The following is a 27,510-nucleotide window of genomic DNA, read 5'->3' on the forward strand; positions in this document are numbered from 1 at the left end:
GTCTCCTGCATTGCAGGCAGATTCTTTACCGTCTGAGCCACCAGGGAAACCCGCATATGGTAAAAAAAAAAAAAAAAAAAAACACAAATGTAAAACGTACTAGAGAAAAGTGCCAAGATAAAGCTTCCTTTCCTTTCATATTGCAAAAGTTTCAAGAATAATTTAAAGATTTTTGTGCAACATAGAAAGTGCAAGTTGTCTGCAGAAACTAATTCAACAATAGTTTAATAGTGGTAATAAAAGTGCTTAGGTAAAGAGACATTTCTCCAGTTCCTGTAGGCTTAAAGAGGAGGGAAAACCCTCAGGCAAAAGACCTTCTCACATCTGACAGTAACATCCTGGATGGCCTGGAAGCTCAGACAAGCACTTGGCGGGAAAAGAATAAATACAGAACAAAATCTCACAATCTGTTTCTGTTTAGTTTATAAACTGCGACCGAGTCTGGCAGCTTTCGTGCCTTGTGGGACTTGAAGTCCAGAGGGGAGAAGCAATCAGGGTAGTTGAAGCTTCGAAGCCGGCGGCCTCTGCAGGTCTGAACAGTAAGGACTACAATTCCCGACACACACCGCGAGGCCGCGCCGTAATTACCGGCAACCAACCGGACCGGAGCAGGATTAGCTCCATCCCCCGGCTCGGGAGGACTGCCTCCACCAATGGCAGAGCTCTCAGTGCTGAGCCTGCGGGTTAGGTTGTGAGGCTCCGGCGGGGGCGGGGAGGAGCCGAGGGGGTTCTGAACGAGCTCGGCGGCTGGGTGGGTCGGGGCGTTCGGCGCGCCCTTCATTGAAGCGGCGGTGGCCGGGCTGGGCGCCGGGAGTGGGAAGCGACGGCGCGGCTGGAAAATGCCAGTCCATTCCCGAGGGGATAAGAAGGAGACGAACCATCACGATGAGATGGAGGTGGACTACGCCGAAAACGAGGGGAGCAGCTCCGAGGACGAAGACACCGAGAGCTCGTCGGTCTCTGAGGATGGAGATAGCTCAGGTACGAGACCCAGCGGGCTGGGACCCCGAGTCCTCGCGCCAGGATAGCGAAAGGCCGCTCTCCACACGCCGGCAGCTGCGTCCTGCTGGGAGAGCGGGGCGGGGAGAGAGGGAGGGGGCGGAGACTGGCTCCCGGCCCTCCGTGGCACCCAAACTGTTCGCGGGGCGCTGCCCAGCTCCTGGCCGGTCCCAGTTGGCGGGGCGGAGCGGAGCAGGGCGCGGGCCTGGACTCGTCCAGCTCACGGACGCTGCTCGGTTCTGTTCTCGATCCGCCCCGCCCTTGGGACCTCTGGGTAGTGCCTCGGGCTATCCGGAGAGGAAAATGTCCCGCATCTTATCTGGGAGACGCTGGAAATGCCTCCTCTCCCCACACCGCCGACTTCTTATATTGCACCTTTGCAGCCCTTCTCAGCGTGTGTGGGTTGTCAGGAGCCGAGGGTACTCGCTCTTGGCTGGTTTAGAATTTATTAATGTCAGCTTCCAAGTCAGCGTGTCAGTCAGTAGTTGACATTCGTCCTCTTTCGGGGGACTGACGTGGGAGCTGGGTCATCTGCATCATTTCTGTGAACTTTTCAAGACTGAGAAGAAGAGCCCAACATCAGGATTGATTGGAGATCTTCATATGCTTATAAATAACTGGCTGATTTTTGGCAGCTTTGAAGTTCTCCAAATCTTTTCTTCCCTGCAGTCTTTTCTAACTTTGTGCTGTTTCAGATTTTTTTGTTTATTTGTTTTTGTTTTCTGTTTTGAAGGGAGTGGCATGGGGTAGAGTGGAGGGGGGCAGGTTAACACCATACATCAATTTTTGCAAAATTTTAGGAACGGTTATTTTAAAAAGAAATGAAATTCATGATTATATGGGTTCTTTTCCTTCTATCTATACGACGAAGACGAGACTTATTCTTTGCTTTGGCCTGATTTTGGCCATGTGAAGCAAGGATTGATGACAGGTTAACGACAGCCTATCATCACCGTGACACTCTCCTTTTTTAGGCTTCCCTTTCAAAGAAAAGTCCATGGAAGTATGTAATTTCAGTCAATAAATCAGCCACCCCGAATAAGTGTTTCTGAGTGACTTCCTTTTGCAGTATTGGGTTCTACTCAGTGGACGGTATAAATAGTTATGATCTGACCACAATTAAAGAGCTGTCATAGGTCACCACTTGAATCAATTGCCAAATGAATGCTTCTTTATAAACAATACTGTAGAAATTCAGAGGTAGAGGAAATCTTTTCACTACAGGGTGGTCAGCAAAAGCTAGTGGGATTACCTAAATTATCTTGAAGAATGGGCGGAATTTGGATTGGAGTGGTAACGTTCAGGTGTTTCTGTAGAAGAAGGAATATAAGAAAAAGTGCAAGGCCAGAGCTTAAGCCTTGTTTAAGAGTGAGAAAACCAGTTTGGTTGGGAGAAGGATTTGAGCTAGAAAAGGAAAAGATATAGGTGTGAAAGACTTCAGAAAAAGCAGAAAGTGGGATTGATGACTACAAGTTTAGGAGTCAATGTAAGAAGAAAAATCCAAATACAAGGAGAATGGTGGTAGTTTGAACAGAAATAGAAAAAAAAAAAAAAAAAAGATTGAGATGAAGATAGAAGATAAAGTATTACAGACATGTTGTTTTTGAGGTCCTGATGGTATATTTGAGTCAGAGTGCCCAACTGACAGGTGGTAATGTGGCATTGGAACCTGCCTGGGATGGGAAGCATAATTTGGAACTCATCTGCTTAGTCATGAAAATAGGTGAGATTTCAAAAGTGAAGAATACAGAGAACATCTCTACTATATGTGAGTACGTTTTCTGCATCTGTAAAACATTTTATCTTCACATGTTCTTTGTTTTTGTTTTTATGGGAGTCAGGATCTCTCAAAATGACATCTATTTACTAAAATTCTGCCTCTCTAATTTTTATGTTGATTCTTGTGGGCTTTTGTTTTTTAACTGTTTTTTGTTCTATCCCCCCAAATAATGAACACATTAATTTATGGAGAATATGATAATAATTTGAAGCACAAGTCAGATTTTTTAAGTACAAAGAAATTAATTTTCCAGTTGCATGTTGTTTTTCATCTCTTTTCTACCATTTATCTTGCATGTTTAACTCCCACAGGTTTATTCCTCTCCAACCTTGGTACTGGGCCAGTCTTAAGGCTACAGAAAAACTCCATCCAGAGATATTGGGGAGTGAGTCATCTTGAGGGACCACATTTTAAAGAGTCAAGGAATAAGCTCTTAAGAGCCAGAAATAATTTTAATCTGTTTCAGAAAAATAAAAAAAAAATCATACTCTCTTGCTGTAGAAAGTAACTGAACATAATTTAATTTTTTCTCATAGTTTGACTTTTATTTGATGATGATCAATACGAATATCATTTTGTGCTTAAGTTATTCTGATGTTGTCAACTATATGTGATGTATTGATAAAAACAGACAATGTGAAATATAGGAGAGAGCTGGTAGCTATCAGTTGTTTTCCTTGAAAAGTTTGCTTGTTTTCCTCTTTCCTCTTTCTCACTGACTGACAGAAATTTGGGGAGAGGGAACAGTGGTAGCCTAGGAGTAGGAAACCAAGATACTCTGTGGTAAACATAATGAGATTAATTTTCTTTTTTTATTTGACTTGCAAATTATCTATGTGAGCATTCCATAAGTGGAATTCCATAAGTATTCTTGAGCAATATTAACCTTTAAAGGACATAATCATTTTGGTGCTTAAGTTCTGGTGAGTTGGTGGAAAACAAGTTGAAAGTGGATTAATTACTTTATAGTCATAGTTTAAGGTCAACCTTTCTCTTTTTGGCTGTGCTACAGCATGTGGGAACTTAGTTTCTTGATCAGTGATCGAACCTATGCCCCTTACAAGTGGGAGCACAGTCTTAACCACTGGACCACTGCCCATCAGCCCTTTAATAAAATGATTTAAGAGTGAATAAAGAGGTTTCCCTGGTGTCTCAGTGATAAAGAATCTGCCTGCCAATGCAGGAGACACGTTTGATCCCTGATCTGGGAAGATCCCACATGCTATGAAGCAACTGAGCCTACCTACGCACCACAACTATCGAGACTGTGCTCTAGAGCCCAGGAACCCTAACTACGTAGCTGTAGCCTGAGTGCTGCACCTCTTGAAGGGCGGGCGCCATGGAGCCTGTGCTCTGAAACAAGAGAAGCTGCCACAATAAAAAGCCCATGTGCCTCAACTAGAGAGTAGCCTCCAGTCATTGCAACTAGAGAAAGGCCCACACAGCAACAAAGACCCAGCACAGCCAAAATAAATAAATAAAATTATTTTAAAAAACGGATAAAATTAAGAAGGTCCAGCGATTGTTTTACTGATGTTTTCATCAGTAAAATGGCTGTTTACTGATGACTCAGTCGGTAAAGAATCTGCCTGCAGTGCAGGTAGACCCAGATTGGATCCCTGTGTTCGATAGATCCCCTGGAGAAGGAAATGGTAACCCACTCCAGTATCCTTGCCTGGAGAATCCCATGGACATAGGGGCCTGGTGGGCTGCAGCCCATGGGGTCTCAAAGAGTCGGGCACAACTGAGCGACTAACACTACACTATTACACTAGCGACTGTTTTAACTTTTATCTGTATTTTACATTAAATCTACAGTGGAAATTATTTTTGATAAATATTTAAGTCCTAATGTAGTTTTTCTGTGTTTTTTTTTTCTTTAACCATTTGAATTAACGTTCAGATGTATTTGGAACATAACATTAGTTTTATCTTTGATATTTGCATTTTATTAACAGAAATGGATGATGAAGACTGTGAAAGAAGAAGAATGGAATGTTTAGATGAAATGTCCAATCTTGAAAAACAGTTTACCGATCTCAAGGATCAGTAAGTAGTAACTTCTGAAGGTCACTGTCATTGGATCTCAACCTTGTCACATGTATACTAGCATGAGAGAAATTATATTCTTTCTATTTTCCTTTTTGTTTTTTATGGGACTGACAGCCCTGAAAAAGGCTTCAACTATTGTTTTCCTGTTGAAGGCCTCATTAACTAATTGAGGCTGGTTTTGGGGGGGATTTAATAAGATTTTTATGTGGGTATTGGTTATGAAAGTGTTTTCCTTGGATTGCTGCACCCTTGGTTCTAATATGCTTCATTCATTCCTTTGTTAAAAAACTGGATAAAGATAACATTTTTTAAAAAATTTGAGAATAAGAGTTATTTCCCATAGATGGCATGGTGATTTTTATTTATATCTTAACATTGGATAATGTATACATTGCATGTTTTCACATGCATTGTTTAGTTTGCTTCTCTGTAAGGTTGGAAGATAGTTTTCTCTCTCATTTACTCTTGAGAAGATTGATGCTTACAGAGGTTTAGTGATTTGTTCATAGTTTATCAGAAGGTGATAAATTAAGCTAGGCTTTGCCTCTTAGGTGCTATCATGTTCCTTCCACTAAGGCACATTACTTTGGAGGAATCGTAGTGGAATCACAGGCCCTGAATCCAGGCTTTCTTGATAGATTTTAAAAATATAATAATAGATTCTTTATTATCTACTGTAAAGATTGAATGAACAGTATATAAAATTCTCAGCCATTTGTCTGGCATGTAGTGTGTGTTTATAGATACTGTTTTTTCCCCCTCTTTATAATGCCAGAACTCTTATGTAAAGTTGGTAATGCACGAAGGGGCTCCAGTGACTGGAGAGAATAGAATAGATGCAGATTTTAAAGACATCTTAAAGGTGAACATTCAGTTTGGAACTTGCCGGCAAGGTCATGGGGCATACTTTAGGAAACGTAGATGAAAGGGAGAAACCTTTGAGACCATAGATAGCTTAACTTATTCAGAAGCTGCCTCTTCAGTTTATGGATTCTTTGTGATTTTGCTGCTTATTCTCTTTTTCCTACTTCTTCCCTAGAGAGGCCCAAAGAAGAGATGAAAGCCCATTTAATATCTGGAATTGCCAGCCTGAAATAAGACAGATTTCGTTACCAGACGAATCCTGCTGTTTATGCCATTTCTGGTGTTAACTTTCATTGGTATTAGTGATGAATATATAGATAATGTTCTATGCTAGTGTGACAAATTGATATAAGCAATCCAAAATAATCCATAGTATAAAATTTTGCCTTTAAAAAGCATGATACTTTCTAATGCTAAAGATTTACATTATTAATTTGAAGTTAAAATTAGTTTGGATTCCCAGGAATCCATTATTTGGGCAACACAGAGACTTCATTCAGTTCATTTGGGGTCATTCTGGCAAAGAGGAAGCAAATTTGTATTTTAGCATAAGAAATCCATGAACGAGTGATTCTTAAACAGTTATTGAGCTTTTATAGAGCCTTTTTTGGTTATCCAAGAAATTAAAATTGTTGTAAAGCTCTAGTATAATATATTACATAGGAGAAGTTTGCATCTAGTGAGTCATTTGGTCTAATCTTGTTCCCCTTGGGGCAGGCAGTTGCCTTGGTTTTTGCTTTCTCATGGCTCACCATGATCACCAGCCAGTTCCCCCTATCAGCATTATTCATTTCTGAAAGTATTAAAAGTAGACTCATTAACACTATTTAATAGGATTCTTTCTCAAGGAATTGGTATCTATAAATGTTTTTGAAAAAAGATCTCGGCACAAGGTTTATAATTATTTTTTTGTCTTGCCCGGTTGCTTTGTTTTTTATTTTTGTCTTCTCATACTGTGTATCTCTTTAAGCTGTCTCAAATCCTCTTTGGAAGAGGTGAGAGATATATTAATAATAATAATGAATATCCTGCTTTTGCCTGTTCTAGCACTATAGGGCACATATAGCACTCCTTTCCTAAGGCAGAAAATCCACAATTTGCAGTTTGTAAAGTGGTGGAAGGTGAGTTCTTCCACCTTCTTAAAAAGAAAGAGGGACTTGTCCCACCCAAGTGTCCATTCATTACAGTGTTCAGCATCCAACAAACATTAATTAGCTTCTATTCTGTGAATAGTATTGTGGTTGCTGCTGCCGGACTCATGATCCTTGCCTTTGATGAGTTTATACTTGATTCCAAGGTTGTAGAAATTATACTGATTTTGAGGAACCTATTCTTTTAAAAGTGAGTTAATTGAATACTGTTAATTCACATATCCTCTTCATTCAGGATGTTCACCTATACAGGATACCTTATTATCCATATTTTGTATGAGTTTGATGTTTTTCAGGTGCAGTCATGTTTTGTATTAGTTTTTTAGCATTTTGTCTGAAGTTGTATTTATAATTTCAAAAACTATTAGTATCGTGTTATACTTTTTGGATTTCATACATTGTATGTTGAATTTTAGAAAAATTTAACTCAGACATGATAATGTATTATTTTGGAAGTTGATTCAAATAATTTTTCCTTTCTGATTTAAAAAAAAGAATATTAACTAGTATGAACACTCAAACTTGCTTTATTCCTTTAAAATCATTATATAAATTGCTATGCTAAATATAATGATCAATAATAGACAATATTAGTTGTCTTAGTTGTATTAGTTGGTATTTTCAAGAGGAAAGAGTGGAATATTACATGAACGCCAAGTATCATCATGTTTTCAATAGTCAATTGCTATTTATACAAACAACTATAAGCATAATCAGTGGTTTCTTCTGGGAGTTACTATATGCCATCCTTGTGATGTATTGTGACATAGTCACTTATGATGCAGTAATAAATGGCAAAAATTTTTTTTACATAATGATCTTAAATTGTTAATCTGCTTTGAAATTTTAGGATACCTTTGAAATGCTACAAAACCAGGGTTAGAAGTGCTTCTCACAAAGAATGACAGTTTCAACATTTTCTTGTTAAAAAAAACGTTCTATCCTGAAGGACTATTGGTAAAAATAAACATTGAGTTGCCTCATATACCATCTTTGATAATCAAGCTGAAGGTATTGATGGGACAGCTGTTACATTCGGCCTGTTTGCATGTAGACTCGTAAAAAGAGCAACGGGGATTCTTTGCCCCGCTTTTCACTTCCCCATCTGCCAAGCAACTCATGTTGTTACAGCTTCTTCATTCGCAGTCTAGATGAGCTGAATATGCCAGGTCTTAAGTTCCCTAGCCTTTGGTTTTACTCTGCTGCTGCTTTGTTCTCTTAAAAATTAGTAGGCTGAATATTGTTATACTGACTTCTTTTCAGGAGATTTGGAGAGGAGACAGGGAATTATTTATTTTTGACAGCTAGTAATGCCTGTATCTAAATTAATCAAAATGATTTGTTCCTTTTAAACTCAGTGTTTATTTGACCTTTTCTCTTAGAATTGATTTATTCTGCAGTTAAAAACATCTGCAGTGTCCAGAGGTAGTTATTTTGGTTGTATTTTTTTGATTTGTAAATTCACCATTAAAAAGTGATATATCTAAAAAATAGAAAAACATTTCTTTGTGATGATTTGCATTTAAGTCAAATGATGTAACTGTGTTCTTGTCACCTGAGATCAAGGAAAAAATACATTTGGTAGGCTATCAGAATATGAATGATATTAAGAGATAATATATAGAAATGATAAATTGTTAGCCTTTGCTGGGCTTTTAAAATTAATATATTAATTTTTGCTTTGTTAAGACTTTATAAAGAACGATTAAGTCAGGTGGATGCAAAACTACAAGAAGTCATAGCTGGAAAAGCACCAGAATATTTGGAACCACTGGCAACTTTACAGGAAAATATGCAAATTCGTACAAAGGTAGCAGGTAGGAAAGTGAAACATCTTTTCCATATAGTAGAATATGAATTCTTCAATAGATTTAAAAGGTGTTTGTCAAATGAGTGGTTGTTGTTAATAGAAGTACAAATGTATTTACATTGAACAGAACATTATACTATCAATCAGCCCACAGTTATTTTAATTTATTAAATGCCTCCTGCTTTTCTCTGCTGCTGTGGAGGGTTAAAAAAAAAAAGCCCTCAAATTGGTCACAGTGTTGTTGAAAAGGTATTTCCACATGTGAAACAATTAGAAACCAGGATATTTTCATTAAGAGATACTGTTACTACCATAGTTTATTTTTCTATTAATGTTCAATTTAAGTCCTCTTAGTATTTTTCATCTTTAAGAGTGATAAAGAGTTCTTATTTATAAAAACATAAAAAAAATTTGATCAGGATGTTACAGAACAGGAAATTAACCTTCAAACCTGTAGTTCAGTTATAAGTTTTTATTTTGAAAAGTTTGATGATGCATTTGTGATTATGAATAAATGGACACGTATTTTATTTGTATGGTTAAATTTCAGTCTTCTGTTTGTAACTGGGATCTGGCCTCAGAATTGTGTCCTACCATGCCTAACAAAGGATATATCTATTTGAAGATCATTTAATGATTTTTCATAGTCAAACTGAAAACTGAAATTTACTGGAGATGCTGATTGTTTTCTTTTTGGGGAACAATAATTGATCCTCATACACCTGTTATATCTTAATAATACCTATGGCATTGTTGATAATAGGTTCTTCTTATACTGAATCCTCCTTAAACCGAATTTTAGTCTTGAGTGCTTAAGTATATAGATAATGTGATGCTTAATCTGCTATCTTTGCATATTGACTTAGCACATCCTTAAAAGTAAACATGTCCTTACTTTTCTTTGACATTTGAAAAGAACTAAGTGGACTTCCTAATGTTTTGAAAATATTACTTGAGTCAGTTATTCACTTTGCTACTAGGTGGCCTCCTGTACTTTTTGATTGTACAAAGAGTAGTGTGTGTGATTGTGTTGCTGACAGCATAGTTCCAGATATCTGTTCCTTGCCTTTATTTTACAAGAAAGAGTATTGCAGTTCTAGAGGCAGCTATGGCATAGAGTTAAGTATGTACATCTAGACCTCTTTGCCATTTTTGTGATGGTGTATTTGCATGGCCTATTTTATGTGGTTTTTTTAGGGTGCCTATTTTATGTGGTTGTCTTGGTACCTCTAAGTTAAACTCTCTTGAACATCTATTCTCTAGGTAAAGCTCTGTCAGGAGCACTCAAACATGGTGTTAATTTATAAATTTCGTTATATTAGTTTATACATTTAGTCTTCTTGGAAGCTTTGGACTCTGAATATAAGTAATAGTTAAAAAATAGTGGTTTCCATGGTTATGGTATCCAGTTGTTAGTTTGAGTATATATGATTGAGAAACCAGAGTTTTTTGACTCTATTTCCCTTATGAATCCTGAGACATTGTTTTTCATAGGTGAAGAGTTTTATTTTTGTTTTAATCATTCTCTAACAAGCATTTAGAAATATTTTTTAGAAAAATGGGTAAGAACTAAAATTTGCAGTGTAGTTTCTCTCTAGCTCTTAGTTTTGTAGTCTTCTTTGACATATATTTTGACTGAGCCTTGTTATTTCTAGTTTTTAAAGGTAAAGTTAGACCCGCCAATTTCTTCTTGATTCATTTTATAAAATAGGACAGAATTCTTACAGGGAAGTGATAATGAAACTCCTTATTGCTAACATAATCAGAGTAATTGTGTTTGGTTGCAGGAATCTATAGAGAGCTCTGCTTAGAATCTGTAAAGAACAAATATGAATGTGAAATTCAAGCTTCTCGCCAGCATTGTGAGGTACTGTTATTTTGCTTAACTTTTAAGCTGATTTCAGTTCTTCAAGTCTTCTTCTGAGTGCAGCAGTTAAAAAAGTAAAATAAATGAAACAAAATTGAATAGTACTTTAGTTCAGCCCACTTATGCAATTTTTTTTTTAATACAGTTTCACTGGAAGCTATATTGGAAATAGGACACAAAGAAAGAATCATACAAAAGAACTAAGTGATATAATTTTAGAAGTTTTGCAGCTGTCGCCTTAAAAAGACTTTGTAATGATTATGTCATCTGGCATCACCAAAAGTAGTATAATTAGGATAATGCTAAAGACGCAAAAAATGTATAACCGGTAGTTGTATTAATTTCTCAATTTTTTGATCTGTCTCCACATCTTAGGGCAAAATTCTCTATGGGGGAAAAATGGATTCTCTAGCACTGGAAAACATAGTGTTGATTTTGCAGATTACTTTTCATAAGACCTAGACAAGATCATAAATAACTAGTGAAAATAAGAACAAGTTCTATGATGATTCTTATCTTAATGTACCATATCTTTATAAACCATTAAAGTACTGGGAGTAGATAGATATAAAAATGATGGAGCTTGTGTCATTTTCTTGGTTATAACTGAGATGAAACATCTTTTGGTGTTTACTGGCTGTTTGGGTTTTCTTTTCTAAGAAGTACCTGTACATATCTTTTACCTTTATGTTGAGCTTTTAGTCTTTTCCTCATTGACTGTAGAGAGTCTTCATATATTCTGGATACAAATGCACTGCTGGTTATAAGCTTTGCAAATATTTTTACCCAGGCAATGGGGAATCTTTTTCACTCTTTTTAATGACCTTTTAAACAAAATTTCACATTTTAATGTGGTTGAATTTATCATCTTTCCTTTATAATACTGTATATGTTTCTTGTGTTTTCCCCACTTTGAGTAAAACGATATGTTTTCTTTTAAAATTTGAAATTTTGCTTTTTGTTGCTAAACTATCTTTAATTCATTTTTGTGTGATTAAAGTATGGATCTAATTTTACTTCTTTGCTTATGGATAAGTGATCTCACTGTTTATTACATACTTCATTGTTTCCCCACTAATCAGCAATTCCATCTCTTTTTTATACCAAATATCCATGTGTGTGCTGGCTTGTTTTTAGCGTTTTTTCCATCTATTCCTGTGGTGTGTTTAGCTCCTCTTGCATCAGTATCACAATTTCTCTTTTTGCAGCTTTCATTCTAGTGAGATGATGACTCAATAGCCTAATAATTTTACCTTGCTCTTTTCCTTCTTACAGTTGTTATTATTATTAATTTTATTTGTTGTTTAGTAACAGCTTTTTTAAAATTACCTTTTTTACTTTTTATTTTCTGCTGCTGCATAAAAAAGTGAGTTTTATATATTGATACTATATCCAACCATGTTACCCTTTCTTAATTTAGAGTGTGAATAATATAAATAAATCATCATATAAGTAATAATGTGATTTGTGAATAATGCTGCAGTGAAAGTGATGTATATATTCTTTGCACCCTTGGTGAAGTTTAGTTGACCATACATGCATGGGTTTATTTTCAAGGCTCTCTATTTCTATTCCATTGGTCTAAGTTTTATTCTGGTACCATATTGTTATAATTACTGTAGTTTTATAATATGTTTTAAAATTAGGATGTGTGAGGCCTCCTCACATTTGTTCTTCTTCCTCAAAATTGTTTTGGCTACTTGGGGTCCTTTGTATTTCCATATGAATTTTAGGATTGTTTTTTTATTGCTGTTAAAAAGTCATTGGAATTTTGATAGAGGTTACATTGATTTTTTTAAATTGCTTTGGGTAGTATGGACATATTAACAATAATAAGTCTTCCAACCCATGAACATGGGCTTTCTTTCCACTTATTTTTGTGTTTTCCTTAATTTCTTTCATCAGTGTTTTATATTGTCAGTATACAAATCTTTCACTTTAGTTTATTCCTAAGTATTTTATTATTTTAGATACTCTTGTAAATAAGATATTTAATTTCCCATATCTCCTTAATTCTATCAGTTTTTACTTTATATATGTGTGTGTATATATATATAGAGAGAGAGAGGACTTCCCTGGTGGCTCAGACAGTAAAGCGTCTGTCTACAATGCAGGAGACCCGAGTTGAGCCTGGGGTTGGGAAGATCCCCTGGAGCAGGAAAAGGCAATCCACTCCAGTACTATTGCCTGAAAAATCCCATGGACAGAGGAGCCTGGTAGGCTACAGTCTATGGGGTCGCAAAGAGTCGAACATGACTGAGAGAGAGGGAGAGGGAGAGAAAGAGAGTCTGTATTAGCACACACATATTAAAATTTTTGTATTATTAATGAGTGTAACATTTTATCCTTTTTTTATACACTTTGTCTCTGTAACAGTGATTTTTGCCTTAAAGTCTATTTTGTCTTGACAGTTAAAGCAGGTACCCTAGTTTTATTTGGCTTGGCATCTGCCTGATAAGAGGTTTTTTCATTCTTTATTTTTTTTCATCTCTTCACTTTTTTCTGGCCTTGTATTTTAGGTGTATTACTTATAAATAACATATACCTTGATTTAAAATAAAACTATTCTAACAATTTTTGTCTTTTAACTGATAAATTTAGTCCAATTATTTTGGTATTTAAGTCCAACCTATTCTGTGTTTTTAATTTGTTCTTCTCTATCCTTTTTTAAAATTCTCTCCTGACCTTTTTTTGGTAAGTATGTGTGATTTATTGAGTTTTAAAATTACATCAGAAATTTATATCCTCTATTTCTATTTTATTGATTACCTCCACATTTTCCATTTCTATATTTTAAAGATTATCTTAAATTTTCAGTATACATACCTCCATTAGTAGAATCTAAATACCAATCAATAGCTCTGTTCTCCTCGATAAAATTCCTATATAAAGGACCTTAGAACTCTAACTGCAGTTACTCCCTCCCAAATTACAAGTTATAGTTCACAATTTCTCACCTTTCATACTTTAGATGAGATGTTACTTTGATCTCATAGATTTAGTTGTGTTTAAGTTTATACATAATTTATTAATACTAGTTACTTGTTCACTGCTTTTTAATTATTAAATTAATTAATTTGTCTGTATCAGATCTTAGTTGTGGCATGCGGAATCTTCACTGCTGCATGAAGGATCTTTGTGGTGCGCAGGCACTAGAGAGCGTAGGATCAGTAGTTGCCACATGCAGGCTTAGTTGCCTGGAGGCACATGGGATCTTAGTTCCCCAACCAGGGATTGAACCCGTATCCCCTGCATTGGAAAGTGGATTCTTAACCATTGGACCACCAGTGCAGCCCCTTGTTCATTATTTTTGAGTTGCAACCCTTCCCTGCAGGTTTATGTTTTGCTTTTTGAAGAATATCCTAGGCACTCCTTCCCTGAAAGTCTTTTAGTTCAGTTTTTATTTGTTCAAAATAGCTTTATTTGTAAACATTGTGGAATAACAGTTTAGGGGGTTATAACACTCTAGGATGACAGTTACTTCCTGTTAATATTTTTAGGACCTTGCTTTCCACAGTCTGTGCTAGAAGCCTACAGTCATTTGTAGATTTTTTTTCCCTTTCCCTCACTGGCTGCAAAGACTCTTCTCTTTGTTGTTCTTCAATTTCTGTACTGTGTGTCTCCACAGGATTATTTTTCTCTCTTGACTTGGATTTGTTGTGACTTTTGCATCTCAGAATTTGTTTTCCATTAATTCTCTTTATGTTTTTTTTTTTGTTGTTTGGCCACGAGGCATGTGGGATCTTAGCTCCCTGACCAGGGATCAAACCTGCACCGCCTGCATTGCAAGGCGAAGTCTTAACCACTGGACCGGCAGGGAAGTCCCTCCATTAATTCCAAAAATTTCTCAGCTGTTAACTTTTCTGGTATTGCCTCTCTTCCATTGTCTTTACTTCTGTCTTCTGGAACTCTAATAAGTCATATGTAAGTCCTCATTCTGTCTTTCATACTGCTTAATAGTTAATTCATATTTTTATTCAGTAAGTCATTATCAGACATTCTTCAAAGCCTAATTCTGCTGTTTCTTATTTCTGCCAAACCTCACAGTTTGTTTGCTTATTTCATGATTCTGGAGGCTTTATTGGTAGGAATTCTGTGAGCCTTGGACAGAAGACGTGGCTCTTCAGGTTGTGTGTATGTGTGTGTGTGTGCATATGCTCAGTCACGTCTGACTCTTTGCAACCCTGTGGACAGTAGCCCTCCAGGCTGCTCTGTCCAGGATTCTCCAGGCAAGAATACTGGAGTGGGTTGCCATTTCCTCCTCCAGGGGATCTTCCCAACCCAGGGATCGAACCCTGTCTCTTGCATCTTCTGCATTGGCAGGCAGGTTCTTTACCACAGTGCTACCTGGGAAGCCCCCTTTAAATAGTATCTGCTTTTTTTTCTGCTGAATTTTTTTAGCCAGGTATCCTTATCTGCCACCAGCACATGACTGCTTTAGTTTTTTGGCTTGGGATTTTCTGTGTTTAAATCTCAGATATGTAGAAATCAGACCTGAGATGATATATGTTTAGGGAAAACTTTTTTCTCCGCTTACGCTCTGTGCTAAATTTTCCTCAGGTGGATCGTTTTAAGTCAGCCTTTTCATAAAATGTAGTAACCCTTCAGAACCATACAGGGATCTCAGCTACCTCCAAGATCTTTCTCTTTTAACCAAACAGTCACTAAAAACCATGCCTCCTCTGTTCAGTAACCAACAAATACCCTCAAGGAAACCACAGTTTCAGTATCAGGTTAGCGTGCTGGTTTCTAGCTCCTTGTTTATGTTTGATCCTTGGGGATATATCTTATTTTCTTGAGAGATTAGCTATATTTTTAAAAAGATTTTGTGGTATTCTATCTAGAATGTCTAGATGTGTTGGGAGTTTTATTTAGTTTTGTTTTTTGTGAATATCTAGTGCACTACATTGCCATAGATAAAAGTCAACAAGATACATTTAAGTAATGTTTTTTCTTAGGCAATTGTATTGATATTCTCTCTCTTCCATCGTGTTTCAGCTTTAGAAAGTCCTCATTTCTTCACAGAGATGCTGAATAGTTACCTCAATTTCTTCTGGTTTAGTTATGGTTTGATATTTTAAATGTTTAATATATAATTACTATTATAATTAATCTGTTTAATTATATAACTAATTTGAAAATACTCGTCAGTAGTTCAAGGACATTTTTAGATAGGAAATAGAAGGTGAATAGGAGCTTTAAATATTTAGAGTGTTATGTGTTTTGTATTCACTTTCATTTTAATGCTTACAACAATTTTATAGAATAGGAATTGTCTTGATTGTTACGAATGGGTTAACAAGGACTCAGAGAGGTTAAATAATTTGCTTGGGAGTCACACAGTTAATAAGCAGCAGAACAAGGATTGAAACCCTTGTTTTTCTAGTTATTTATGTGGTTTAGTGTTAAATCTGAACTTTCTCATACAAGGCTTTGTATCTGCTTATTCCTTAGTTCTTCATTTGACTCATTTATTAATAATGGAAACAACCCCTGGGACGAGGGAAGTGGGAAGAAGGAAGACACACTGCTAGTTGTCAGAATAAAAGATTGATTAGCAGCAGATAGAAAAGAGGGGCCAGGGCCAGAGACTAAGACAGGTTCACGCAGGTATGCACACAGAGAGTATTCCAAAAACCACAGAGGCAATCAAGGCAGCAGATGGTTTGTGTCAAATTAAGGAAGAAAATCATATTTATAGAATACTGTAATGTGCCTGAAACACTAAGATGGGTAGAGATGCTTTATTTAGGTTATCTCATTTAAGCCTCCCCATAGAGCTGGAAATGAGTTTTAAGATGTGATGGCAGGTGGTAGCAAGGTTTCAGCCAGGCCCTTAGGGTTCAGGGTTAGCATTCCTATTTTTAAAAATTGGTGAGAGCTCTTCAGAGCTCTGATTTTTTTTGGTTTTCAATTCATTTGATTATTTTCTTTCTGATTATAACATTAATAAGTGTTTGATGAGAAAACTTGAGAAATAAGTCTAAAGAAGAGAATAAAAGCAACCATAATTTACTAAGCAGAAGTAATTACTGTTAATAAGTGTGCATGCATTCTCAGTTGCTCAGTCATATCCAACTTTTTGTGACCCCATGAACTGTAGCCCACCAGGTTCCTCTGTCCATGGGATTTCCCAGGCAAGAATACTGGAGTGGGTTGTCATTTCCTTCTTCAGGGGATCTTCCCAACCCAGGGATTAAACCTGAATCTCCTGCATACAGGCAGATTCTTTATCACTGAGCCACCTGGGAAGCCCTAATTGTGCGTATGTTTGTATAATTGTTTTTCACATAGCTGGCGTGACTCTATGTATACTATTTGTATTCTAACTTTTTTATAAGCAGCATTTCATAAGCATATCTTTATTGCTCTAAATACTTTTTTTTTTAAGGGTCATTTTGTGTTTTTTGTTTATTTTTAAAAATTAGAAGATGGTTCTTATAAGGCGCTAGCCTGCCATCTTCTTGATCAGCTGGCCCCCCCAAAAAGGTCTCTTTCTTGCCTCAGCCCCTTATCTCTCAGATTCATTGGCCTGTTGTGCAGTGAGCAGATCAAGCATGGACTCAGTATCAATTTGGCTTAGCCAGCCAGGATCCTGCTGCTTGTGGCTAGCTGATCCTAATCAAGGAATATTGGGGCAAGACCCTAGCAGCTGCTGGGACCATTTGTCCAGAGGTTCTTTCCTTCAAGATTCCCTGCAGTGGCCTGGCTGCCCCCAGTGCTTGGCAGTTGAGAAAAGGAACAGACAAACTTCTACAAGTTGACAGACTGGGATTTTGTTTGTAGGGTTTCATTAACGACAAACCCAGCCCTGCGTGAGATAGGTCTATAATCTCTGCAGAAACTTGACATCTTCCAACTCAGTTCAAAATTGAGTGAGCATCCAGGAAACCACTGGCTCATTCACTGCTCTGATGAACCCGGAACCCAGAACAATACAGAGTTATGCACTTAAAGCTCAGAAAAGGATGCAGAACAGTACGTGTAAGATCAAGCCACGCTCCTTAGCACTTTAAGAGTTCAAGCCATGAGCCTTTGGAGTGGGAGCACTGGCTCCAAGACCCTAGGCTACTAGAGACCTAACCCTAGGTGGAATCAAATGGAACTCACACAAAGGAAACCTCTGGAATACAAGACCCTGCATCACCCAACCACCAGTAGCACCCTGTGCAGGACGCCTCATCTAAACAACAAACAAAACAAAAAATACAAACCAAATCATCAGCAGACAGGAGTACTGCCTCATCTAGCCTTGCCCATCCGAGGAAAAACAAACAAATAAACACACAGCACAAATCTCACCCTGTATGAAGCTTACACAAACCACTGGGACCAACCTTAGGTGGGCAGAAACCAAAAGGAAGGAAGAATTCAACCTTGAAGCCTGGAAAAAGAAGACCTCAAGCACAGTAAGTTAAAAAAGAAAAAATGAAAAGGCAGAGAAATACCACACAAATGATGGAACAAACTAGAAACAAAGAAGTCCAAATAAATGAAGAGGAAATAGGCAAACTACATGAAAAAGGATTCAGAATAATGATAGTAAAGATGATCAAAAACCTTGAAAACAAGATGGAGAAAATGCAAGAATCAATTAACAAAGACCTAGAAGAATTAAAGAATAAACATGCAGAGACAAACAACAAAATTACTGAAATTAAAAATACTCTATAAGAAATTCAGTTCAGTTCAGTTCAGTCGCTCAGTCGTGTCCGACTCTTTGTGACCCCATGAATCACAGCACGCCAGGCCTCCCTGTCCATAACCATCTCCTGGAATTCACTCAAATGCAATGTCCGTCGAGTTGGTGATGCCATCCAGCCATCTCATCCTCTGTCGTCCCCTTCTCCTCCTGCCCCCAATCCCTCCCAGCATCAGAGTCTTTTCCAATGAGTCAACTCTTCGCATGAGGTGGCCAAAGTACTGGAGTTTCAGCTTTAACATCATTCCTTCCAAAGAAGTCCCAGGGCTGATCTCCTTCAGAATGGACTGGGTGGATCTCCTTGCAGTCCAAGGGACTCTCGAGAGTCTTCTCCAACACCACAGTTCAAAAGCATCAATTCTTCGGCACTCAGCTTTCTTCATAGTCCAACTCTCACATCCATACATGACCACTGGAAAAGCTATAGCCTTGACTAGATGGACCTTTGTTGGCAAAGTAATGTCTCTGCTTTTCAATGTGCTATCTAGGTTGGTCATAACTTTTCTTCAAAGAATTAGTAGCAGAATATCTGAAGCAGAAGAACGAATCAGTGAGCTGGAAGATAAAATGGTGGAAATAACTTCGGAAGAGCAGAATAAAGTAAAAAGAATGAAAAGAACTGAGGATAGTCTCAGAGACCTCTGGGACCATATCAAATGCACCAACATTCGAATTATAGAGGTCCCAGAAGAAGAAGACAAAAAGAAAGGGTATGAGAAAATTTTTGAACAGATTACAGTTGAAAATTTCCCCAACATGGAAAAGGAAATAGTCAATCAAGTGTAAGAGGCACAAAGAGTCCCATACAAGATAAACCCAAGGAGAAACACGCTAAGACACATACTGATCAAACCAACAAAGACTAAACACAAAGAAAGAATATTGAAAGCAGCAAGGGAGAAGCAACAAGTAACATACAAGGGAAACCCTATATGCTTAACAGCTGATCTTTCAGCAGAAACTCTGTAGGCCAGAAGGGAATGGCAAGATATATTTAAAGTACTGAAAGGGAAAAATCTACAACCAAGATTACTGTACCCAACAAGGATCTCATTCAGAATTGATGGAGGAATAAAATGCTTTTCAGACAAGAAAAAGTTAAGGGAATTCAGTACCACCAAACCAGTTTTACAACAAATGTTAAAGGGACTTACATAGTCAAGAAATACAAGAGAAGAAAAATGACCTACAAAATCAACCCCAAACAATTAAGAAAATGGCAATAGGAACATTTATATCAATAATTACTTTAAATGTAAATGAATTAAATGCTCCAACCAAAACACACAGACTGGCTGAATGGATACAAAAACAAGACCGGTATATATGCTGTCTACAAGAAACCCACTTTAGATCTCAAGACACATATAGACTGAAAGTGAGAGGATGAAAAAGTATATTAAATGCAAATGGAAAGCAAAGCTGGATTAGCAATCCTCATGTCAGACAAAATAGACCTTAGAATAAAGAAGACTACAAGAGTTAAGGAAGGACACTACATAATGATCAAAGAATCAATTCAAGAGAAAGATATAACAATTGTAAATATCTGTGCACCCAACATAGGAGCACCACAATGCTATGACGCTAAATATCAGTTACAAGAAAAAAACTGTAAGAAACACAAACACATGGAGATTAAACAACCTGTTTCTAAATAAACAACAGATTACTGAAGAAATCAAAAGGGAAATCAAAAAATTTCTAGAAACAAATGACAAAACACAACTCAAAACCTATGGGATGCAGCAAAAGCCATTCTAAGAGGGAAGTTTATAGCAATACAATCCTACCTTAATAAACAAGAAGAACATTGAATAGACAATCTAACTTTACACCTAAAACAACTGGAAAAAGAAGTACAAACCTCCCCCCCCCAAATTAGTAGAAGCAAAGAAATCATAAAGATCCAAGCAGAAATAAATGAAAAAGAAATGAAAGAAACAGTAGTAAAGATTAATAAAACTAAAAGCTGGTTCTTTGAGAAGATAAACAAAATTGACAAACCTTTAGCCAGACTAATCAAGAAAAAAAGAAGAATCAAATCAACAAAATTAGAAATGAAAAAGGAAACATTACAACAAACAGTAGAGAAATACAAAGGATTATAAGAGAGTATTATGAGCAACTATATGGCACTAAAATGGATAACCTGGAAGAAATGGATGGATTCTTAAAAAAATTCAATTTTCCAAGACTGAACCAGAAAGAAATTATGAACAACCCAATTACAAGCACTGAAATTGAAGCTGTGATCAAAAATCTCCCAAAAAACAAAAGCCCAGGACCAGATGGCTTCATGGGAGAATTCTGTCAAACATTTAGAGAAGAACTAATGCCTATCCTTCTAAAATTCTTTAAAAAAATTGCAGAGGAAAGAACACTTCCGAACTCATTCTACGAGGCCACCATCACCTGATACCAAAACCAGACAAAGACAACACAAAAAAATAAAACTACAGGCCAATATCACTGATGAACATAGATGCAAAAATCCTCAACAAAATTTTAGCAAACAGAATTCAGCAACACATCAAAAAGCTTATATACTATGATCAAGTTGGGTTTATTCCAGGGATGCAAGAATTCTTCAATATATGAAAATCAATCAATGTGATACACCATATAAACAATTTGAAAGATAAAAACCATATGATCATCTCAATAGATGCAGAAAAAGCCTTTGACAAAACTCAGCACCCATTTATGATTAAAACTCTTCAGAGTGGGCACAGAAGGAACCTACCTCAACATAGTAAAAGCCATATATGATAAGCCTACGGCAAACATTATTCTCAATGGTGAAAAACTGAAAGCATTCCCCCTGAGATCAGGAACAAGATAAGGGTGTCCACTTTCTCAACTATTATTCAACATAGTTCTGGAAGTCCTAGCTACAGAAATCAGAGAAGAAAATATGGGGAGGGAGGAGGGTTCAGGATGGGGAACACATGTATACCTGTGGTGGATTCGTTTTGATGTATGGCAAAACCAATACAATATTGTAAAGTTAAAAAATAAAATAAAAAAAAATAAGTAAACCTCTGACTGTTTGCAGATGACATGATACTGTACATAGATAGCCCTAAAGATAGTATCAGAAAATTACTAGAGCTAATCAGTGAATTTCTCAGAGTTGCAGGATACAAAATAAATATGCCAAAATCACTGGCATTTCTGTATACTAGCAATGAAAATCAGAGAAATTAAAGAATCAATCCCATTCACCATTGCAACAAAAAGAATTAAATATCTAGGAATAAACTTACTTAAGGAGACAAAAGAACTGTACACAGATAATTATAAGACACTAATGAAAGAAATCAAAGATGACATAAACAGATGGAGAGATATTCCATGTTCCTGCATAGGAAGAATCAATATTATCAAAGTGACTATACTACCAAATGCAATCTACAGATTCAGTGTGGATCCCTATCAAATTACCAGTAGCATTTTTCACAGAACTAGAACAAAAAATTTCACAATTCAAATGGAAACACAACAGACCCTGAATAGCCAAAGCAGTCTTGAGAAAGAAGAATGGAGCTGGACGAATCAACCGTTCTGACTTCAGATTATACTACAAAGCTCCAGTCATCAAGATAGTATGGTACTGGCACAAAAACAGAAATATAGACCAATGGAACAAGATAGAAAACCCAGAAAAAAACCCATGAACCTATGGGTACCTTATTTTTGACAAAGGAGGCAAGAATATACAATGGGGCAAAGACAGCCTCTTTGATAAATGGTGCTGGGAAAACTGGATAGCCGCATGCAAAAGAGTGAAATTAGAACACTTCTTAACACCATATACAAAGATAAACTCAAAATGGATTAAAGACCTAAATGTAAGACAAGAAACTATAAAACTTTTAGAAGAAAACATAGGCAGAAAACTCTACATAAAGCAAGATCCTCTATGACCCACCTCCTAGAGTAATGGAAATAAAACAAAAGTAAACAAGTGGGACTTAATTAAACTTAAAAGCTTTTGCATAGCAAAGGAAATTATAAGCAAGGTGAAAAGACAACCCTCAGAATGGGAGAAAATAATAGCAAATGAAACAACGGACAAAGGATTAATTTCCAAAATATACAAGCAGCTTGTACAACTCAATGCCAGAAAAACAAACAACCCAATCATGAAGTGGGAAAAAGGCCTAAACAGTCATTTCTCCAAAGAAGACATACAGACACATGAAAAGATGCTCAACATCGCTCATTATTCAGTTCAGTTCAGTTCAGTTGCTCAGTCGTGTCCGACTCTTTGCAACCCCATGAATCGCAGCACGCCAGGCCTCCCTGTCCATCACCAACTCCCGGAGTTCACTCAGACTCACGTCCATCGAGTCAGTGATACCATTCAGCCATCTCATCTTCTGTCATCCTCTTCTCCTCCTGCCCCCAGTCCCTCCCAGCATCAGAGTCTTTTCCAATGAGTCAGCTCTTCGCATGAGGTGGCCAAAGTACTGGAGTTTCAGCTTTAGCATCATTCCTTCCAAAGAAATCCCAGGGCTGATCTCCTTCAGAATGGACTGGGTGGATTTCCTTGCAGTCCAAGGGACTCTCAAGAGTCTTCTCCACCACCACAGTTCAAAAGCATCAATTCTCTGGTGCTCAGCTTTCTTCACAGTCCAACTCTCGCATCCACACATGACCACTGAAAAAGCTATAGCCTTGACTAGACGGACCTTTGTTGGCAAAGTAATGTCTCTTCTTTTGAATATGCTATGTAGGTTGGTCATAACTTTTCTTCCAATGAGTAAGCATCTTTTAATTTCATGGCTGCAGTCACCATCTGCAGTGATTTTGGAGCCCCCCAAAATAAAGTCTGACACTGTTTCCACTGTTTCCCCATCTATTTGCCATGAAGTGATGGGACCAGATGCCATGATCTTAGTTTTCTGAATGTTGAGCTTTAAGCCAACTTTTTCACTCTCCTTTTTCACCTTCATCAAGAGGCTTTTTAGTTCCTCTTCACTTTCTGCCATAAGGGTGGTGTCATCTGCATATCTGAGGCTATTGATATTTCTCCTGGCAATCTTGATACCAGCTTGTGCTTCTTCCAGTCCAGCGTTTCTCATGATGTACTCTGCATAGAAGTTAAATAAGCAGGGTGACAATATACAGCCTTGATGTACTCCTTTTCCTATTTGGAACCAGTCTGTTGTTCCATGTCCAATTCTAACTGTTGCTTCCTGACCTGCATACAAATTTCTCAAGAGGCAGATCAGGTGTTCTGGTATTCCCATCTCTTTCAGAATTTTCCACAGTTTCTTGTGATCCACACAGTCAAAGGCTTATTATTAGAGAAATGCAAATCAAAACTGCAATGAGGTACCACCTCACACTGGTCAGAATGGCTGCTATCAAATAGTCTACAAACAATAAATGCTGGAGAGGGTGTGGAGAAAAGGGAATGCTCTTGCACTGTTGGTGGGAATGTAAATTGATACAGCCACTATGGAAGACGGTATGGACATTCCTTAAAAAACTAGGAATAAAATCAGAATAAAACCAACATATGACCCAGCAATCCCACTCCTAGGCATATCCAAAACTGAAGTAGACACATGTATGCCATTGTTTATAGCAGTACATTTGTAATAGCTAAAACATGGAAGCAACCAAGATGTCCATTAACAGATGAATGGAAAAAGAAGTTGTGGTACATACACACAATGGAATATTACTAAGCCGTAAAAAGAAATGCATGTGAGTCACTTCTGATGAGGTGGATGAACCAAAAACCTATTATATAGAGTGAAGTGAGTCAGAGAGAGGAAGATAAATATTGTATTCTAATGCACATATGGAATCTAGAAAAATAGTACTGAAGAATTTATTTACAGAGCAGCAGTGGAGAAACAGACATAGAGAATGGACTTATGGACATTGGGAGAGGGCAGGAGAGGGTGAGATGTATGAAGAGAGTAACATGGAAACTTACATTACTATATGTAAAATAGTTAGCCAACAGGATTTTGCTGTATGGCTCAGGAAACTCAAACAGTGGCTCTGTATTAACCTAGAGGGATGGGGTGGGGAGGGAGATGGGAGGGAGGTTCAAAAGGGAGGGGATATATGTATACCTGTGGCTGACTCATGTTGAGGTTTGACAGAAAATAGTAAAATTCTGTAAAGCAATTATCCATCAATAAAAAAATAAAAAAAAATTTTTTCTTCTAGTTTTATGAAGATGTAATTGACATATAGCACTGTGTAAGTTTAAAGTGTGCATCATAGTGATTTAATTTATAAGCATCATGATATCATAAGTTTAATGGGCAGCCATCATCTCATATAGATACAAAATTAAAAAATAGAAAAATAAATTTTTCCTTGTGATGAAAACTTTTAGGATTTACTCTTAACAACTTTTGTATATAACACACAGTGGTGTTAATTAATCATGTTGTACTTGTTTATTTTATAACTGGAAGTTTGTATCTTTGGATGGCCTTCAACCAGATTCCCCCTCCCTAAATACTCTTAAAAATCTGCTTTTACTGGGTAATGTGTGTACATATTTCTGAAAGCACAGGCTTGTAATGCAAAACAGCAGTCTCACTCCCATCTCTGTGTTCTACATGCAAGCAGCAATTGTCTATGTAAATCTTTTATCTACTGCTTCTGGAGGTTAGCCTCATTTCTAAATAATACCAGTTTTGGATAGTACCTTTTGAAAGCTGAGGATTCCATAATAGTTCCCCTTATCTCATTCTTCTGATATTGTTATGTCATAATTTTTGTTTTTGTTGTAACAATAATTATTTTTTACTGATCCCAGAGTTATGCTTTGCTTAAACGTCCCTTCTTGTACAACGGTGTTTTTTTAACCTTGGAATTAATTGCTTCATTTATTGTTTGTTAGTTTTCTCTTGTTTATCAGTTCTCCCCAGAGACTCGAGCAGATTTATGAAAACCCCCAGTGCCATTTTCCACATGGTCAGATGCATCAGGTAATCCATGAGACCCATTTCCTTCTGGAGTTCTTCATCCTGGGAGCAGGTCTTCCATCCCTGGACCCCGTTCCTTTCTGCTCCATCTTTCAGATACTTTCTATGCCAGCTGCATCTCTGTCTTCATGGGTATCTCTTCACAAGTAAAGTAATTCCCTTTACTTCTTTCCCTGCTAGTCTTGCTTTCTTTTTTCAGTTTTGTTGAGTAGCTTCTTGGGAAAAAGTGTATAGAAGTTAGTTGTTTGAGACTTCTTGTATTGGTTATCTATTGCTTTATAATAAATTACTCCAAAATTTAGTCACTTGAAACAGTAATAAGCATTTTATTTTTCAGTCTTTATGGTCAGGAACTTGGGAGCAAATTAGCTGGGTGGTTCTGGCTCAGGGAATCACATGAAATTGCAGTGAAGAGGTCAGCCAGGGAAGCAGCTATTTGAAGGCTTGACTGGGACTGCAGGAACTGCTTCTACGGTGACTGACTTAAAGACTGGCAGGTTGTTGCTGGTTGTTAGTTGGAAGCCTTATTCCCATAGGCCTCTCCACAGGCTTACTGAGGGCCCCCATGACCTTGTGACTAGCTTCTCTGGGAGTGAATGGTTTACAAGAGCAAGATAGAAGTGACAGTGTTTTTAATAACCTAGATTTCTGCCACATTCTGTTCCTTACAGATGAGTCATTAAGTCCTGCCCACTTTCAGGGAGACAGGAATTAGGGTCCTGCTTTTGAAGGGAGGCATGTCAAAGATTTATTGGACATGTTTTAAAACCCTTACATCTTTCATGTCCAGAACCATCTTTTAACTCACCCTTCAGAGTATGGAATTCTAGATGTAAGTAATGATGTTTCCTCAGAATTTTGAAGGCATTTTTCCATTGTCTTCTAGCCTCTAGTATTGCTTTGAGAAGCCTGTTACCATTGTGAATCTTGATCCTCTGTACATGACCTGTTTTCTTCCTGAATAGCTGTAAGATGTTTTCTTTATCCTTGATGCTATGGAACAGCAAGGTGATATGTGCTTCTCTTTTCATTCATGTGAATACTCAGAGGAACATTTATATCAGGAAACATATCTTTTGCTCTGAGAATTTCTTATATTGTTTCTTCTCCATTATTTTCTGTTTTCTCATTTTGGAACTCCTCTTGGTTAGCTGCTGAACCCCCAAGATTGATCTTTGAATTTTCTTATATTTCATATATATATTATATTATTACATAGTATTTAGATCTTATATATTATATTTTTATTGCACTTCCCTCCACCTTTTCCCTTCATTCTTATTTTATTCTTTTTAAGAGTGTATTCAACTTTCTTTTCCAATCCTTTTACTAAATATTTTATTTCCATTCTGTATTTAATTTCCAAAAGCCCTTATGTCCTCTGATTACCCGTTTTTTATACTTTTTCCAACTCCTATTCTTTTCTCATGGATGTAATCTCATCCCTTTATGGGTATTAAATGCAGTTGTTTTAAACTTTTTTTTTCTGTATCTTGACTTGTTCCTGTTTCTTTATACTTCTTTTTTGTTCATTTGTCTCTCTGTGTTTCATTTTGATGCTTTTCACAAATAACTAGCCACCTTTGGCCATCATTCATATCTAGGAGTGAGTCAATATAATCTGCCTGTGTGCAGAGCTTGTCAGCTGCTGAGCTCTAGAAGTTTTCTTCTCACTGGTGAGCCTTTCTCTCTTTAGGGCTTCCCATGTATTTTCCCCTATCCAGACCCTTCTTCATTTCTTTGTAGATTTGGAAGTATGACTCAGACTTTTCGAATATTCGCCCCTCTCAACTTCTTTCTTTACAGAGTGCCTGTGTGTGTATAGTGTACATAATGCAGATCTTAGGGTTCTGTCTCAGTTTAGTTATGTTCGGAGGTTATGGCATGGCATTGTGCTCCTTCCTTTGTTTGATAACTGTAAGTGTTTGTTGATTTATTTTGTACTTGTTTTCTGTTTACTTTATTATGTCTTTGGGAAGAGAGAGTTTATGATCTGGATTCATTTGTAATTTTACTGTAGCTTTTTGAATTTTCCCATAGCTTTTTGAATTTTCCCCTACTTTTTGAATTCTGAATGTTTGTTATCTGCAGAGTAGTAGTATGGATGTACAATAATTTCTGTAGCCAATACTCTGTTATTGGATTTTACTTTGTTCCTGGTTTTATGCATTACAAGTATTGCTGTTGTGGACATCCTTTTCCATGGAACATTGGCCAAGGTTGTTATTTCTTTAGAATGGAATCCTCAGCGTAATTACTAGATCAAAGGATGTAGTCAGTGAAGTCCTTAAAACTTATTTGTAAGTTACTTTCTAAATTG

The 27,510-nt window shown here is 37.0% G+C and overlaps 1 protein-coding gene across 2 annotated transcripts in view; it reads left to right on the top strand.

Moving 5' to 3' along the window:
- The first annotated feature begins 697 nt into the window (after positions 1-697).
- The window catches only part of BRMS1L (BRMS1 like transcriptional repressor), a 42,898-nt gene continuing 16,085 nt past the window's right edge, over positions 698-27,510 (top strand). For both annotated transcript variants that reach the window (XM_070775462.1, XM_019983825.2), the window contains exons 1-4: positions 698-981; positions 4,738-4,828; positions 8,536-8,663; positions 10,444-10,523. In XM_070775462.1, the coding sequence (XP_070631563.1) occupies positions 840-981; positions 4,738-4,828; positions 8,536-8,663; positions 10,444-10,523 (441 nt within the window). In that variant the 5' untranslated portion in view covers positions 698-839. The remainder of the gene's footprint in view (positions 982-4,737; positions 4,829-8,535; positions 8,664-10,443; positions 10,524-27,510) is intronic.

Source organism: Bos indicus, chromosome 21 (assembly GCF_029378745.1).
Source record: "Bos indicus isolate NIAB-ARS_2022 breed Sahiwal x Tharparkar chromosome 21, NIAB-ARS_B.indTharparkar_mat_pri_1.0, whole genome shotgun sequence".
Lineage (NCBI taxonomy): Eukaryota > Metazoa > Chordata > Mammalia > Artiodactyla > Bovidae > Bos > Bos indicus.